The sequence below is a fragment of the Salmo salar genome, chromosome 08, assembly GCF_965601325.2.
Source record: "Salmo salar chromosome 08, fSalSal1, whole genome shotgun sequence".
Lineage (NCBI taxonomy): Eukaryota > Metazoa > Chordata > Actinopteri > Salmoniformes > Salmonidae > Salmo > Salmo salar.
In genome coordinates this window covers 39,630,806-39,647,500 of record NC_138298.1, presented here as the reverse complement: position 1 = coordinate 39,647,500, position 16,695 = coordinate 39,630,806, and the positions used below count along the sequence as shown (strand labels likewise).

Genomic DNA, 16,695 nt, shown 5'->3' with positions numbered 1-16,695 from the left:
GTGTGTAGTAGTGTGTGTAGTAGTAGTGTGTAGTAGTAGTGGTGTGTAGTAGTGGTGTGTAGTAGTGGTGTGTAGTAGTAGTGTGTGTAGTAGTAGTGTGTGTAGTAGTAGTGTGTGTAGTAGTGGTGTGTGTAGTAGTGGTGTGTGTAGTAGTAGTGTGTGTAGTAGTAGTAAGTAGTAGTGTGTGGTGTAGTAGTAGTGTAGTGTGTGTAGTAGTAGTGTGTAGTAGTAGTGGTGTGTAGTAGTGTTGTGTGTAGTAGTAGTGTGTAGTAGTAGTGTGTAGTAGTGTGTGTGTAGTGTGTGTAGTAGTAGTGTGTAGTAGTAGTGTGTAGTAGTGTAGTGTGTGTAGTAGTGTGTGTAGTAGTAGTGTGTAGTAGTAGTAGTGGTGTGTAGTAGTGTTGTGTGTAGTAGTGTTGTGTGTAGTAGTAGTGTGTAGTAGTAGTGTGTAATAGTGTGTAGTAGTAGTGTGTAGTAGTGTTTGTGTAGTAGTGTTTGTGTAGTAGTAGTGTGTGTAGTAGTGTGTGTGTGTAGTAGTAGTAGTGTGTAGTAGTAGTGTGTGTGTGTAGTAGTAGTAGTGGTGGTGGTGGTGGTGTGTAGTAGTGTGTGTAGTAGTAGTGTGTGTAGTAGTAGTGTGTAGTAGTAGTGTGTGTGTAGTAGTAGTGTGTAGTAGTGTGTAGTAGTGTGTGTAGTAGTAGTGTGTAGTAGTGTGTGTAGTAGTAGTGTGTAGTAGTAGTGGTGTGTAGTAGTGGTGTGTAGTAGTAGTGTAGTAGTAGTGTGTGTGTAGTGTGTGTGTAGTAGTAGTGTGTAGTAGTGTGTAGTAGTGTGTGTGTAGTAGTGGTGTGTAGTAGTAGTGTGTGTAGTAGTGTGTGTGTGTAGTAGTAGTAGTAGTGTGTAGTAGTAGTGTGTGTGTGTAGTAGTAGTAGTGGTGGTGGTGGTGTGTAGTAGTGTGTGTAGTAGTGTGTGTAGTAGTAGTGTGTGTGTGTAGTAGTAGTGTGTGTGTGTAGTAGTAGTGTGTAGTAGTGGTGTGTAGTAGTGGTGTGTAGTAGTGTGTGTAGTAGTAGGGTGTAGTAGTAGTGTGTGTAGTAGTGTGTAGTAGTGGTGTGTAGTTGTAGTGTGTAGTAGTAGTAGTGTGTAGTAGTGTGTAGTAGTGTGTAGTAGTGGTGTGTAGTAGTGTGTAGTAGTAGTGTGTAGTAGTGTGTAGTAGTAGTGTGTGTAGTAGTAGTGTGTGTGTAGTAGTGTGTAGTAGTGTGTAGTAGTAGTAGTAGTGGTGGTGGTAGTGTGTAGTAGTGTGTGTGTAGTAGTAGTGTGTAGTAGTGGTGTGTAGTAGTGTGTAGTAGTGTGGTGTGTAGTAGTAGTGTGTAGTAGTGGTGTGTAGTAGGGTGTAGTAGTAGTGTGTAGTAGTGTGTAGTAGTAGTTTGTGTAGTAGTAGTGGTGTAGTTAGTAGTGTGGTGTGTGAGTAGTTGTGTAGTAGTGTGTAGTAGAGTGTGTAGTAGTAGTAGGTGAGTAGTGTGGTGGATAGTAGTGTAGTAGTGTGTGTGTAAGTAGTAGTGTGTAGTAGTGGTAGTGTCGTAAGTGTAGTGTGTAGTCGTGTGTAGTAGTAGTGTGGTAGTAGTAGTGTGTGTAGTAGTAGTGTGTGTAGTAGTAGTGCGTCGTAGTAGTAGTGTGTGTAGTAGTAGTGTGTTGTAGTAGTGAGTAGTAGTGTGTAGTAGTAGTGGTGAGTGGTGTGTAGTGTGTAGAGAGTGTAGTAGAGTAGTAGAGTTGTACTAGTGTGTAGTAGTAGTGGTGTGTAGTCGTAGTGTGTAGTCGTAGTGTGTAGTAGTACGTGTGTGTGTGTGTAGTGTAGTAGTGGTGTGTGTAGTAAGTAGTGGTGTGTGTGTAGTAGTAGTAGTGTGTGTGTAGTAGTAGTAGTGGTGGTGGTGTGTAGTAGTAGTGTGTAGTAGTAGTGTGTGTGTGTAGTGTAGTAGTGTGTGTGTAGTAGTAGTAGTAGTGTGTGTAGTAGTAGTAGTAGTAGTGGTGGTGGTGTGTAGTAGTGTGTAGTAGTAGTGTGTGTGTGTAGTAGTGTAGTAGTAGTGTGTGTAGTAGTAGTAGTAGTGTGGTGGTGGTGGTGGTGTGTAGTAGTGTGTAGTAGTAGTGTGTAGTAGTAGTGTGTGTGTGTAGTAGTAGTAGTGTGTGTGTAGTAGTAGTGGTGGTGGTGGTGTGTAGTAGTGTGTAGTAGTAGTGTGTAGTAGTAGTGTGTGTGTGTAGTAGTAGTAGTAGTAGTGTGTGTAGTAGTAGTAGTGTAGTAGTGGTGGTGGTGTGTAGTAGTAGTGTGTAGTAGTAGTGTGTGTGTGTAGTAGTGTGTAGTAGTAGTGTGTGTAGTAGTAGTGTGTGTAGTAGTAGTAGTGTGTGTAGTAGTAGTGTGTGTAGTAGTAGTGTGTGTAGTAGTAGTGTGTGTAGTAGTGTGTGTAGTAGTAGTGTGTGTAGTAGTAGGTGTGTGTAGTAGTGTGTGTGTAGTAGTGTGTGTAGTAGTAGTAGTAGTGGTGGTGTGTGTAGTAGTGTGTAGTAGTAGTGTGTAGTAGTAGTGTGTGTAGTAGTAGTGTGTGTAGTAGTAGTGTGTGTAGTAGTAGTGTGTAGTAGTGGTGTGTAGTAGTGGTGTAGTAGTAGTGTGTAGTAGTAGTTGTGTGTAGTAGTAGTGTGTAGTAGTAGTGTGTGTAGTAGTAGTGTGTAGTAGTGTGTAGTAGTAGTAGTGTGTAGTGGTAGTGTGTAGTAGTGTAGTGTGTGTAGTAGTAGTGTGTAGTAGTAGTGTGTAGTAGTGGTGTGTAGTGGTGTGTAGTAGTGTTGTGTGTAGTAGTGTAGTGTGTAGTAGTAGTGTGTAGTAGTAGTGTGTGATAGTGTGTAGTAGTGTTGTGTAGTAGTAGTGTGTAGTAGTAGTGTGTGTGTGTAGTAGTAGTAGTGTGTTGTAGTAGTGTGTGTGTAGTAGTAGTAGTGTGTAGTAGTGTGTGTAGTGTGTAGTAGTAGTGTGTGGTGGTAGTGTGTGTAGTAGTAGTGTGTAGTAGTGTGTAGTAGTGTGTGTAGTAGTAGTGTGTAGTAGTGTGTGTAGTAGTGTGTGTAGTAGTGGTGTGTGTGTAGTAGTGTGTAGTAGTGGGTGTGTAGTAGTTGTGTGTGTGTGTAGTAGTAGTAGTGTGTGTGTAGTAGTGGTGTGTAGTAGTGGTGTGTAGTGGTAGTGTTGTAGTAGTGTGTGTAGTAGTGTGTGTGTGTAGTAGTAGTAGTGTGTGTGTAGTAGTGTGTAGTAGTGTGTGTGTAGTAGTGGTGTGTAGTAGTAGTGTGTGTAGTAGTAGTGTGTGTGTGTAGTAGTAGTAGTAGTGTGTGTAGTAGTAGTGTGTAGTGGTGGTGGTAGAGTGGTGTGTAGTAGTTGTGTGTAGTAGTAGTGTGTGTGTGTAGTAGTAGTAGGTGTGTGTAGTAGTAGTGGTGGTGGTGGTAGTAGTAGTGTGTAGTAGTAGGGTGTAGTAGTAGTGTGTGTGTGTAGTAGTAGTAGTAGTTGTGTGTGTAGTAGTAGTAGTAGTAGTGGTGGTGGTGTGTAGTAGTAGTGTGTTGTAGTAGTGTGTGTGTGTAGTAGTAGTGTGTGTAGTAGTGGTGTGTGTAGTAGTAGTGTGTGTAGTAGTAGTGTGTGTAGTGTGTGTAGTAGTAGTGTGTAGTAGTAGTAGTGTGTGTGTGTAGTAGTAGTAGTAGTGGTGGTGTGTAGTAGTAGTGTGTGTAGTAGTAGTGTGTGTAGTAGTAGTAGTGTGTGTAGTAGTAGTAGTGTGTGTAGTAGTAGTAGTAGTGTGTGTAGTAGTAGTGTGTGTAGTAGTAGTGTGTGTAGTAGTAGTGTGTGTAGTAGTAGTGTGTGTAGTTGTGGTGTGTGTAGTAGTAGGGTGTGTAGTAGTAGTGTGTGTAGTAGTAGTGTGTGTAGTAGTAGTGTGTGTAGTGTGTGTAGTAGTGTGTGTAGTAGTAGTGTGTGTAGTAGTGTGTGTAGTAGTGTGTGTAGTAGTAGTGTGTAGTAGTAGTAGTGTGTGTAGTAGTAGTGTGTGTAGTAGTAGTGTGTGTAGTAGTAGTGTGTGTAGTAGTAGTGTGTGTAGTAGTAGTGTGTGTAGTAGTAGTGTGTAGTAGTAGTGTGTAGTAGTAGTGTGTAGTAGTAGTGTGTGTAGTAGTAGTGTGTGTAGTAGTAGTGTGTGTAGTAGTAGTGTGTGTAGTAGTAGTGTGTGTAGTAGTAGTGTGTGTAGTAGTAGTGTGTGTAGTAGTAGTGTGTAGTAGTGTGTGTAGTGTGTGTAGTAGTAGTGTGTGTAGTAGTAGTAGTGTGTAGTAGTAGTAGTGTGTGTAGTAGTAGTGTGTGTAGTAGTAGTGTGTGTAGTAGTAGTGTGTGTAGTAGTAGTGTGTGTAGTAGTAGTGTGTGTAGTAGTAGTGTGTGTAGTAGTAGTGTGTGGTGGTAGTGTGTAGTAGTAGTGTGTAGTAGTAGTGTGTGTAGTAGTAGTGTGTGTAGTAGTGGTGTGTATAGTAGTGTGTGTATAGTAGTGTGTGTAGTAGTAGTTGTGTGTAGTAGTAGTGTGTGTAGTGTGTGTAGTAGTAGTGTGTGTAGTAGTAGTGTGTAGTAGTGTGTGTGTGTAGTAGTAGTGTGTGTAGTAGTAGTGTGTGTAGTAGTAGTTGTGTGTAGTAGTGTGTAGTAGTAGTGTGTGTAGTAGTAGTGTGTGTAGTAGTAGTGTGTGTAGTAGTAGTGTGTGTAGTAGTGTGTGTAGTAGTAGTGTGTGTAGTAGTAGTGTGTGTAGTAGTAGTGTGTAGTAGTAGTAGTGTGTGTAGTAGTAGTGTGTGTAGTAGTAGTGTGTGTAGTAGTAGTGTGTGTAGTAGTAGTAGTGTGTAGTAGTAGTAGTAGTGTGTAGTAGTAGTGTGTGTAGTAGTAGTGTGTGTAGTAGTAGTGTGTGTAGTAGTGTGTGTAGTAGTAGTGTGTGTAGTAGTAGTGGTGTGTAGTAGTAGTGTGTGTAGTAGTGTGTGTAGTAGTAGTGTGTGTAGTAGTAGTGTGTGTAGCAGTGTGTGTGTAGTAGTAGTGTGTAGTAGTAGTGTGTGTAGTAGTAGTAGTAGTGTGTGTAGTAGTAGTGTGTGTAGTAGTAGTAGTGTGTAGTAGTAGTGTGTGTAGTAGTAGTGTGTGTAGTAGTAGTGTGTGTAGTAGTAGTGTGTAGTCGTGTTCCTACCCTGCTGTGAAACTCCCTCCAGTGGTTCCAGGTACAGAGAGTTGAAGAAGACTTCAGGATGAAGAGCAGCTGCTGCTCCAATACAGCTGACTGCTAGAACCTTCACACTGACACGGACCTCTTTATCAGAGACCAGCCCTGCACACACACACACACACACACACACACACACACACACACACACACACACACACACACAGGTCAGAGACACACAGGTCAGAGACACACACACACACACACACACACACAGGTCAGAGAGACACACAGGTCAGAGAGACACACACACACACACACACACACACAGGTCAGAGAGACACACAGGTCAGAGACACACACACACACACACACACACACACACACACACACACACACACACACACACACACACACAGGTCAGACACACACACACACACAGGTCAGACACACACACACACAGGTCAGACACACACACACAGGTCAGAGAGACACACACACACACACAGGTCAGAGAGAGAGAGACACACACACACACACACAGGTCAGACACACACACACACAGGTCAGAGAGACACACACACACACCACACAGGTCAGACACACAGGTCAGATACACACACACACAGGTCAGACACACACACACACAGGTCAGACACACACACACAGCACACACACACACAGGTCAGAGAGACACACACACACACAGGTCAGAGAGACACACACACACAGGTCAGACACACACACACACACAGGTCAGACACACACACACACACAGGTCAGACACACACACACACACACAGGTCAGACACACACACACACAGGTCAGACACACACACACAGGTCAGAGAGACACACAGGTCAGAGAGACACACAGGTCAGAGAGACACACAGGTCAGAGAGACACACACACACACACACACACACACAGGTCAGACACACACACACACACAGGTCAGACACACACACAGGTCAGAGAGACACACACACACACACAGGTCAGACACACACACACAGGTCAGACACACACACACACACACAGGTCAGACACACACACAGGTCAGAGAGACACACACACACAGGTCAGAGAGACACACACACACAGAGGTCAGACACACACACAGGTCAGACACACACACACACAGGTCAGACACACACACATACAGGTCAGACACACACACATACAGGTCAGACACACACACACACACACACACACAGGTCAGAGAGACACACACACACAGGTCAGAGAGACACACACACACAGGTCAGACACACACACAGGTCAGACACACACACAGGTCAGACACACACACAGGTCAGAGAGACACACACACACACACAGGTCAGACACACACACACACACAGGTCAGACACACACACACACAGGTCAGACACACACACACACAGGTCAGACACACACACACACACACAGGTCAGACACACACACACACACACACACACACAGGTCAGACACACACACACACACACACACACACACAGGTCAGAGAGACACACACACACACAGGTCAGAGAGACACACACACACACACAGGTCAGAGAGAGAGACACACACACACACACAGGTCAGAGAGACACACACACACACACACACACACACACACACAGGTCAGAGACACACACAGGTCAGAGACACACACAGGTCAGAGACACAGACAGGTCAGAGACACAGACAGGTCAGAGACACAGACAGGTCCCGTACCATTCTTCTGTCCAGTCAGCAGGAAGGAGGCAGAAAGGAGTCGTACACAGTGAACCAGTGGCTCCGCCCCTTGGTCTGTGTAGTGGCCAATCGGACCCTTTATCCTCGATGGCTGGGGGATGAAACAACAATTAACCAATCACAACCAGTCAAAATAAGACTGACAACAACATTAGCCAATCAGAAATGACAAATGTGGAATCAATCACAACCAGTCAGACTGTATAAGATATTATAAATTAGTGGGGGTTTACCTGACGTCATTGGCAGACTATATAAGATATTATAAATTAGTGGGGGTTTAATCTAACGTCATTAGGAGACTATATAACGTCATTGGCAGACTATATAAGATATTATAAATTAGTGGGGGTTTACCTGACGTCATTAGGAGACTATATAAGATATTATAAATTAGTGGGGGTTTAATCTAACGTCATTGGCAGACTATATAAGATATAAATTAGTGGGGGTTTACCTGACGTCATTAGGAGACTATATAAGATATTATAAATTAGTGGGGGTTTACCTGACGTCATTAGGAGACTATATAAGATATTATAAATTAGTGGGGGTTTACCTGACGTCATTAGGAGACTATATAAGATATTATAAATTAGTGGGGGTTTACCTGACGTCATTAGGAGACTATATAAGATATTATAAATTAGTGGGGGTTTACCTGACGTCATTAGGAGACTATATAAGATATTATAAATTAGTGGGGGTTTACCTGACGCCATTAGGAGACTATATAAGATATTATAAATTAGTGGGGGTTTACCTGACATCATTAGGAGACTATATAAGATATTATAAATTAGTGGGGGTTTACCTGACGTCATTAGGAGACTATATAAGATATTATAAATTAGTGGGGGTTTACCTGACGTCATTAGGAGACTATATAAGATATTATAAATTAGTGGGGGTTTACCTGACGTCATTAGGAGACTATATAAGATATTATAAATTAGTGGGGGTTTAATCTAACGTCATTGGCAGACTATATAAGATATTATAAATTAGTGGGGGTTTACCTGACGTCATTAGGAGACTATATAAGATATTATAAATTAGTGGGGGTTTACCTGACGTCATTAGGAGACTATATAAGATATTATAAATTAGTGGGGGTTTACCTGACGTCATTAGGAGACTATATAAGATATTATAAATTAGTGGGGGTTTACCTGACGTCATTAGGAGACTATATAAGATATTATAAATTAGTGGGGGTTTACCTGACGTCATTGGCAGACTATATAAGATATTATAAATTAGTGGGGGTTTACCTGACGTCATTAGGAGACTATATAAGATATTATAAATTAGTGGGGGTTTAATCTAACGTCATTGGCAGACTATATAAGATATTATAAATTAGTGGGGGTTTACCTGACGTCATTGGCAGACTATATAAGATATTATAAATTAGTGGGGGTTTACCTGACGTCATTAGGAGACTATATAAGATATTATAAATTAGTGGGGGTTTACCTGACGTCATTAGGAGACTATATAAGATATTATAAATTAGTGGGGGTTTACCTGACGTCATTAGGAGACTATATAAGATATTATAAATTAGTGGGGGTTTACCTGACGTCATTAGGAGACTATATAAGATATTATAAATTAGTGGGGGTTTACCTGACGTCATTAGGAGACTATATAAGATATTATAAATTAGTGGGGGTTTACCTGACGTCATTGGCAGACTATATAAGATATTATAAATTAGTGGGGGTTTACCTGACGTCATTAGGAGACTATATAAGATATTATAAATTAGTGGGGGTTTACCTGACGTCATTAGGAGACTATATAAGATATTATAAATTAGTGGGGGTTTAATCTAACGTCATTGGCAGACTATATAAGATATTATAAATTAGTGGGGGTTTAATCTAACGTCATTAGGAGACTATATAAGATATTATAAATTAGTGGGGGTTTACCTGACGTCATTAGGAGACTATATAAAATATTATAAATTAGTGGGGGTTTACCTGACGTCATTAGGAGACTATATAAGATATTATAAATTAGTGGGGGTTTAATCTAACGTCATTGGCAGACTATATAAGATATTATAAATTAGTGGGGGTTTAATCTAACGTCATTGGCAGACTATATAAGATATTATAAATTAGTGGGGGTTTACCTGACGTCATTAGGAGACTATATAAGATATTATAAATTAGTGGGGGTTTACCTGACGTCATTAGGAGACTATATAAGATATTATAAATTAGTGGGGGTTTAATCTAACGTCATTGGCAGACTATATAAGTTATTATAAATTAGTGGGGGTTTACCTGACGTCATTAGGAGACTATATAAGATATTATAAATTAGTGGGGGTTTACCTGACGTCATTAGGAGACTATATAAGATATTATAAACTTTAAATCTCTTCAGTTTATAAATAACATACTGTCACCCAAAGACTGATCCATGTTTGTCTGTAACGGTGTCAAGGTGTATAGGTGGTAGTAACGGTGGTAACGGTGTATAGGTGTATAGGTGGTAGTAACGGTGGTAACGGTGTAAAGGTGTATAGGTGGTAGTAACGGTGGTAACGGTGTAAAGGTGTATAGGTGGTAGTAACGGTGTAAAGGTGTATAGGTGGTAGTAACGGTGGTAACGGTGTAAAGGTGTATAGGTGGTAGTAACGGTGTCAAGGTGTATAGGTGGTAGTAACGGTGGTAACGGTGTAAAGGTGTATAGGTGGTAGTAACGGTGTAAAGGTGTATAGGTGGTGGTAACGGTGGTAACGGTGTAAAGGTGTATAGGTGGTAGTAACGGTGTATAGGTGGTAGTAACGGTGGTAACGGTGTAAAGGTGTATAGGTGGTAGTAACGGTGGTAACGGTGTAAAGGTGTATAGGTGGTAGTAACGGTGGTAACGGTGTAAAGGTGTATAGGTGGTAGTAATGGTGGTAACGGTGTAAAGGTGTATAGGTGGTAGTAACGGTGGTAACGGTGTATAGGTGGTAGTAACGGTGGTAACGGTGTAAAGGTGTATAGGTGGTAGTAACGGTGTAAAGGTGTATAGGTGGTAGTAACGGTGGTAACGGTGTAAAGGTGTATAGGTGGTAGTAACGGTGGTAACGGTGTAAAGGTGTATAGGTGGTGGTAACGGTGGTAACGGTGTATAGGTGGTAGTAACGGTGGTAACGGTGTCAAGGTGTATAGGTGGTGGTAACGGTGTAAAGGTGGTAGTAACGGTGGTAACGGTGTATAGGTGGTGGTAACGGTGGTAACGGTGTAAAGGTGTATAGGTGGTGGTAACGGTGGTAACGGTGTAAAGGTGTATAGGTGGTGGTAACGGTGGTAACGGTGTAAAGGTGTATAGGTGGTGGTAACGGTGGTAACGGTGTAAAGGTGTATAGGTGGTGGTAACGGTGTAAAGGTGTATAGGTGGTAGTAACGGTGGTAACGGTGTAAAGGTGTATAGGTGGTAGTAACGGTGGTAACGGTGTAAAGGTGTATAGGTGGTAGTAACGGTGGTAACGGTGTAAAGGTGTATAGGTGGTAGTAACGGTGGTAACGGTGTAAAGGTGTATAGGTGGTGGTAACGGTGGTAACGGTGTAAAGGTGTATAGGTGGTAGTAACGGTGGTAATGGTGTAAAGGTGTATAGGTGGTAGTAACGGTGGTAACGGTGTAAAGGTGTATAGGTGGTAGTAACGGTGGTAACGGTGTAAAGGTGTATAGGTGGTAGTAACGGTGGTAATGGTGTAAAGGTGTATAGGTGGTAGTAACGGTGGTAACGGTGTAAAGGTGTATAGGTGGTGGTAACGGTGGTAACGGTGTAAAGGTGTATAGGTGGTGGTAACGGTGGTAACGGTGTAAAGGTGGTAGTAACGGTGGTAACGGTGTATAGGTGGTGGTAACGGTGGTAACGGTGTAAAGGTGTATAGGTGGTAGTAACGGTGGTAACGGTGTCAAGGTGTATAGGTGGTAGTAACGGTGGTAACGGTGTAAAGGTGTATAGGTGGTAGTAACGGTGTAAAGGTGGTAGTAACGGTGGTAACGGTGTAAAGGTGTATAGGTGGTGGTAACGGTGTAAAGGTGTATAGGTGGTGGTAACGGTGTAAAGGTGTATAGGTGGTAGTAACGGTGTAAAGGTGTATAGGTGGTAGTAACGGTGGTAACGGTGTAAAGGTGTATAGGTGGTAGTAACGGTGGTAACGGTGTATAGGTGGTAGTAACGGTGGTAACGGTGTAAAGGTGTATAGGTGGTAGTAACGGTGGTAACGGTGTAAAGGTGTATAGGTGGTAGTAACGGTGGTAACGGTGTAAAGGTGTATAGGTGGTAGTAACGGTGGTAACGGTGTAAAGGTGTATAGGGGGTAGTAACGGTGGTAACGGTGTAAAGGTGTATAGGTGGTAGTAACGGTGGTAACGGTGTAAAGGTGTATAGGTGGTGGTAACGGTGGTAACGGTGTAAAGGTGTATAGGTGGTAGTAACGGTGGTAACAGTGTAAAGGTGTATAGGTGGTAGTAACGGTGGTAACGGTGTCAAGGTGTATAGGTGGTAGTAACGGTGGTAACGGTGTAAAGGTGGTAGTAACGGTAGTAACGGTGTAAAGGTGTATAGGTGGTAGTAACGGTGTAAAGGTGTATAGGTGGTAGTAACGGTGGTAACGGTGTAAAGGTGTATAGGTGGTAGTAACGGTGGTAACGGTGTATAGGTGGTAGTAACGGTGGTAACTGTGTATAGGTGGTAGTAACGGTGGTAACGGTGGTAACGGTGTATAGGTGGTGGTAACGGTGGTAATGGTGTATAGGTGGTGGTAACGGTGGTAACGGTGTAAAGGTGTATAGGTGGTAGTAACGGTGGTAACGGTGTATAGGTGGTAGTAACGGTGGTAACGGTGTAAAGGTGTATAGGTGGTGGTAACGGTGGTAACGGTGTATAGGTGGTAGTAACGGTGGTAACGGTGTAAAGGTGTATAGGTGGTAGTAACGGTGTAAAGGTGTATAGGTGGTGGTAACGGTGGTAACGGTGTATAGGTGGTGGTAACGGTGGTAACGGTGTCAAGGTGTATAGGTGGTAGTAACGGTGGTAACGGTGTAAAGGTGTATAGGTGGTAGTAACGGTGGTAACGGTGTAAAGGTGTATAGGTGGTAGTAACGGTGGTAATGGTGTAAAGGTGTATAGGTGGTAGTAACGGTGGTAACGGTGTAAAGGTGTATAGGTGGTGGTAACGGTGGTAACGGTGTAAAGGTGTATAGGTGGTGGTAACGGTGGTAACGGTGTAAAGGTGGTAGTAACGGTGGTAACGGTGTATAGGTGGTAGTAACGGTGTAAAGGTGTATAGGTGGAAGTAACGGTGGTAACGGTGTCAAGGTGTATAGGTGGTAGTAACGGTGGTAACGGTGTAAAGGTGTATAGGTGGTAGTAACGGTGGTAACGGTGTAAAGGTGTATAGGTGGTAGTAACGGTGGTAACGGTGTAAAGGTGTATAGGTGGTAGTAACGGTGGTAACGGTGTAAAGGTGTATAGGTGGTAGTAACGGTGGTAACGGTGTAAAGGTGTATAGGTGGTAGTAACGGTGGTAACGGTGTAAAGGTGTATAGGTGGTGGTAACGGTGGTAACGGTGTAAAGGTGTATAGGTGGTAGTAACGGTGGTAACAGTGTAACGGTGTAAAGGTGGTAGTAACGGTAGTAACGGTGTAAAGGTGTATAGGTGGTAGTAACGGTGTAAAGGTGTATAGGTGGTAGTAACGGTGGTAACGGTGTAAAGGTGTATAGGTGGTAGTAACGGTGGTAACGGTGTATAGGTGGTAGTAACGGTGGTAACTGTGTATAGGTGGTAGTAACGGTGGTAACGGTGGTAACGGTGTATAGGTGGTGGTAACGGTGGTAACGGTGTATAGGTGGTGGTAACGGTGGTAACGGTGTAAAGGTGTATAGGTGGTAGTAACGGTGTATAGGTGGTAGTAACGGTGGTAACGGTGTAAAGGTGTATAGGTGGTGGTAACGGTGGTAACGGTGTATAGGTGGTAGTAACGGTGGTAACGGTGTAAAGGTGTATAGGTGGTAGTAACGGTGTAAAGGTGTATAGGTGGTGGTAACGGTGGTAACGGTGTATAGGTGGTGGTAACGGTGGTAACGGTGTCAAGGTGTATAGGTGGTAGTAACGGTGGTAACGGTGTAAAGGTGTATAGGTGGTAGTAACGGTGTAAAGGTGTATATGTGGTAGTAACGGTGGTAACGGTGTAAAGGTGCAGTACGGTGTGCGTCCGTGTCTCTCTCTGTGTGTGTCTCTCTCTGTGTGTGTGTGTGTGTGTGTGTGTGTGTGTGTGTGTGTGTGTGTGTGTGTGTGTGTACCTTGTTCTCCAGCTCTGTGTTCTCCGCTGGTTCCTCCTTTGGTATGAAGTGATCCACACTGCTGTCTGAGGCCTGTCTGTTGTGACCTCTGCCCTCTAGGAGGTGGGGTCTACTCAGAGCTACAACAACAACAACAACGTCAGGGTGTGTAGTGTAGTGTGTAGTGTAGTGTGTAGTGTAGTGTGTGTGTGTGTTTAGCACGCGTGTAGTGTGTCGTACCCAGTGTGGACTGGGAGAAGGGTTCAGGGTGTGATGAAGGTACGGCTCCCTCTTCTTCCTCATCCTGTAAAGTTCCAATCTGCATCCCTGAATACAGGCTCTCACTGGTGTCCAACACCTACACACACACACACACACACACACACACAGACAGAGAAACAGACACAGAGAGACAGACACAGAGAGACAGACAGACACAGAGAGACACAGACACAGAGAGAGACAGACACAGAGAGAGACAGAGAGAGAGACACAGACAGACAGAGACAGACAGACACAGAGAGACAGACACAGAGACAGACACAGAGAGACAGACACAGAGAGACAGACACAGAGAGACAGACACAGAGACAGACACAGACACAGAGAGACAGACACAGAGACAGACACAGACACAGAGAGACAGACACAGAGAGAGAGACACAGAGAGAGAGACAGAGACAGACACAAAGACAGACACAGAGAGACAGAGACAGAGAGACAGAGACAGACACAGACACAGAGAGACAGAGACAGACACAGAGAGACAGAGACAGAGAGACAGAGACAGACACAGAGAGAGAGAGAGAGACAGACAGACAGACACAGAGACAGACAGACAGAGACAGACACAGAGAGACAGAGACAGACATCAGTGACTGAGGTTCATTAATCAACACTTAACCAGTCCAGTATGTTGGTTCAGCAGACAAGAACACGTCTACTGTCTTCATAGTTACTGGCAACAATCAGCTGGTTAGGTAACAACCTTCTACCGGGTATAACCACACTCTACCGGGTATAACCACACTCTACCGGGTATAACCACACTCTACCGGGTATAACCACACTCTACCGGGTATAACGGCAGTCTACCGGGTATAACCGCAGTCTACCGGGTATAACCACCTTCTACCGGGTATAACAACAGTCTACCGGGTATAAACCCAGTCTACCGGGTATAACAACAGTCTACCGGGTATAAACCCAGTCTACCGGGTATAACCGCAGTCTACCGGGTATAACCACCTTCTACCGGGTATAACAACAGTCTACCGGGTATAACAACAGTCTACCGGGTATAACAACAGTCTACCGGGTATAAACCCAGTCTACCGGGTATAACCACAGCCTACCGGGTATAACCACAATCTACCGGGTATAACCACAATCTACCGGGTATAACCACAATCTACCGGGTATAACCACAGTCTACCGGGTATAACCACAGTCTACCGGGTATAACCACAGTCTACCGGGTATAACAGCAGGGTATAACCACAGTCTACTGGGTATAACAGCAGGGTATAACCACAGTCTACCGGGTATAACCACAAGGTATAACCACAGTCTACTGGGTATAACAGCAGGGTATAACCACAGTCTACCGGGTATAACAGCAGGGTATAACCACAGTCTACCGGGTATAACAGCAGGGTATAACCACAGTCTACTGGGTATAACAGCAGGGTATAACCACAGTCTACCGGGTATAACCACAAGGTATAACCAGTCTACTGCTTAACATCCTTTGGGATTGAGTAGCATTCAGGGGACATTGGTAGATCTCTAAATTGGGAAGCAAAATTATGGCAACTTTTCCTAAATTCCCAGGTTTTCCCAAAATCCCAGTTGGAAGATTCCCGGAATCAGAGGGGAATAAGCAGGAAATCTTCCCGTCCAGGATTTCAGGAAAAGTCTGCAGATTTTTGCAACCCTATAACTAAAACACTGAACTGGGTTTGAGTCAACCTGCACAAAGGAGGAACCATGATGTGGGTTATTAACAGTTCCTACAGAACTCACTCCATAGTCCAACAAGAGAAAACACAAGAGAAAAGCAGAGAGATAACTAGATCAGGAGAGGGGGAGCAAGGGGGGAAGGAGGGGAGAGGGGGAAGGAGGGGAGGAGAGGGGGGAGGAGGGGAGAGGGGGAAGGAGGGGAGAGGGGGAGGAGGGGAGAGGGGGAAGGAGGGGAGGAGAGGGGGAAGGAGGGGAGAGGGGGAAGGAGGGGAGGAGAGGGGGGAGGAGGGGAGAGGGGGAAGGAGGGGAGAGGGGGAGGAGGGGAGAGGGGGAAGGAGGGGAGGAGAGGGGGAAGGAGGGGAAAGGGGAGGAGAGGGGGAGCGAGGGGAGGAGAGGGGGAAGGAGGGGAAAGGGGAGGAGAGGGGGAGCGAGGGGAGGAGAGGGGGAGCGAGGGGAGGAGAGGGGGAGCAAGGGAAGAGGGGAGGAGAGGGGGAAGGAGGGGAGAGGGGAGGAGAGGGGGAAGGAGGGGAGGAGAGGGGGAAGGGGGGGAGGAGAGGGGTAGCGAGAGGGAGGAGAGGGGGAGAGGGGGAAGGAGGGGAGGAGAGGGGGAGCGAGGGGAGGAGAGGGGGAAGGAGGGGAGGAGAGGGGGAAGGAGGGGAAGGAGGGGAGGAGAGGGGGAAGGAGGGGAAGGAGGGGAGGAGAGGGGGAGCGAGGGGAAGGAGGGGAGGAGAGGGGGAAGGAGGGGAAGGAGGGGGAGGAGAGGGGGAAGGAGGGGAAGGAGGGGAGGAGAGGGGGAGCGAGGGGAAGGAGGGGGAGGAGAGGGGGAGCGAGGGGAAGGAGGGGAGGAGAGGGGGAGCGAGGGGAAGGAGGGGAGGAGAGGGGGAGCGAGGGGAAGGAGGGGAGGAGAGGGGGAGCGAGGGGAAGGAGGGGAGGAGAGGGGGAAGCGAGGGGAGAGGGGGAAGGAGAGGGGGAGCGAGGGGAGAGGGGGAAGGAGAGGGGGAGCGAGGGGAAGGAGGGGAGGAGAGGGGGAAGGAAGGGGAGAGGAGGGGAGGAGAGGGGGAAGCAAGGGGAGAGGGGGGAGGAGAGGGGGAGCGAGGGGAGAGGGGGAAGGAGAGGGGGAGCGAGGGGAGAGGGGGAAGGAGAGGGGGAGCGAGGGGAGAGGGGGAAGGAGAGGGGGAGCGAGGGGAGAGGGGGAAGGAGAGGGGGAGCGAGGGAAGAGGGAGATTCGTTTTAGAAAACTAATAATCACCAAACAAGAAGGACGGGGAAAGCAACCAATCAGGAGGGGTTAAATCCCTGACTCCATATTGCCATGGAAACGAGAGAGGGGGGAGTAGAGTGCACGTACCGGTCTTAAGGAAAGGGGGGCGGGTTCGGACGGACGAGAGTGACAAGAACAAAACGGAACTACAGCCAGGTATTCCCTTCCCCCTCCCCTCTGACATCATCAACCAATCAGCCAATCACCTTGCTACTACCGCTAGAGGAAGCGTCGGCGCCAGAAGAGAGGGAGGAAGA

At 45.6% G+C, this 16,695-nt stretch overlaps 1 protein-coding gene across 1 annotated transcript in view; it reads right to left on the bottom strand.

Annotated features, from left to right (window-relative positions):
- The window catches only part of LOC106602109 (huntingtin), a 127,026-nt gene that overhangs the window by 64,348 nt on the left and 45,983 nt on the right, over positions 1 to 16,695 (bottom strand). The window contains 4 exon segments of the mRNA XM_082978672.1: positions 5,199 to 5,336; positions 6,892 to 7,003; positions 13,237 to 13,355; positions 13,456 to 13,573. Coding sequence (XP_082834798.1) covers positions 5,199 to 5,336; positions 6,892 to 7,003; positions 13,237 to 13,355; positions 13,456 to 13,573 — 487 coding nt within the window.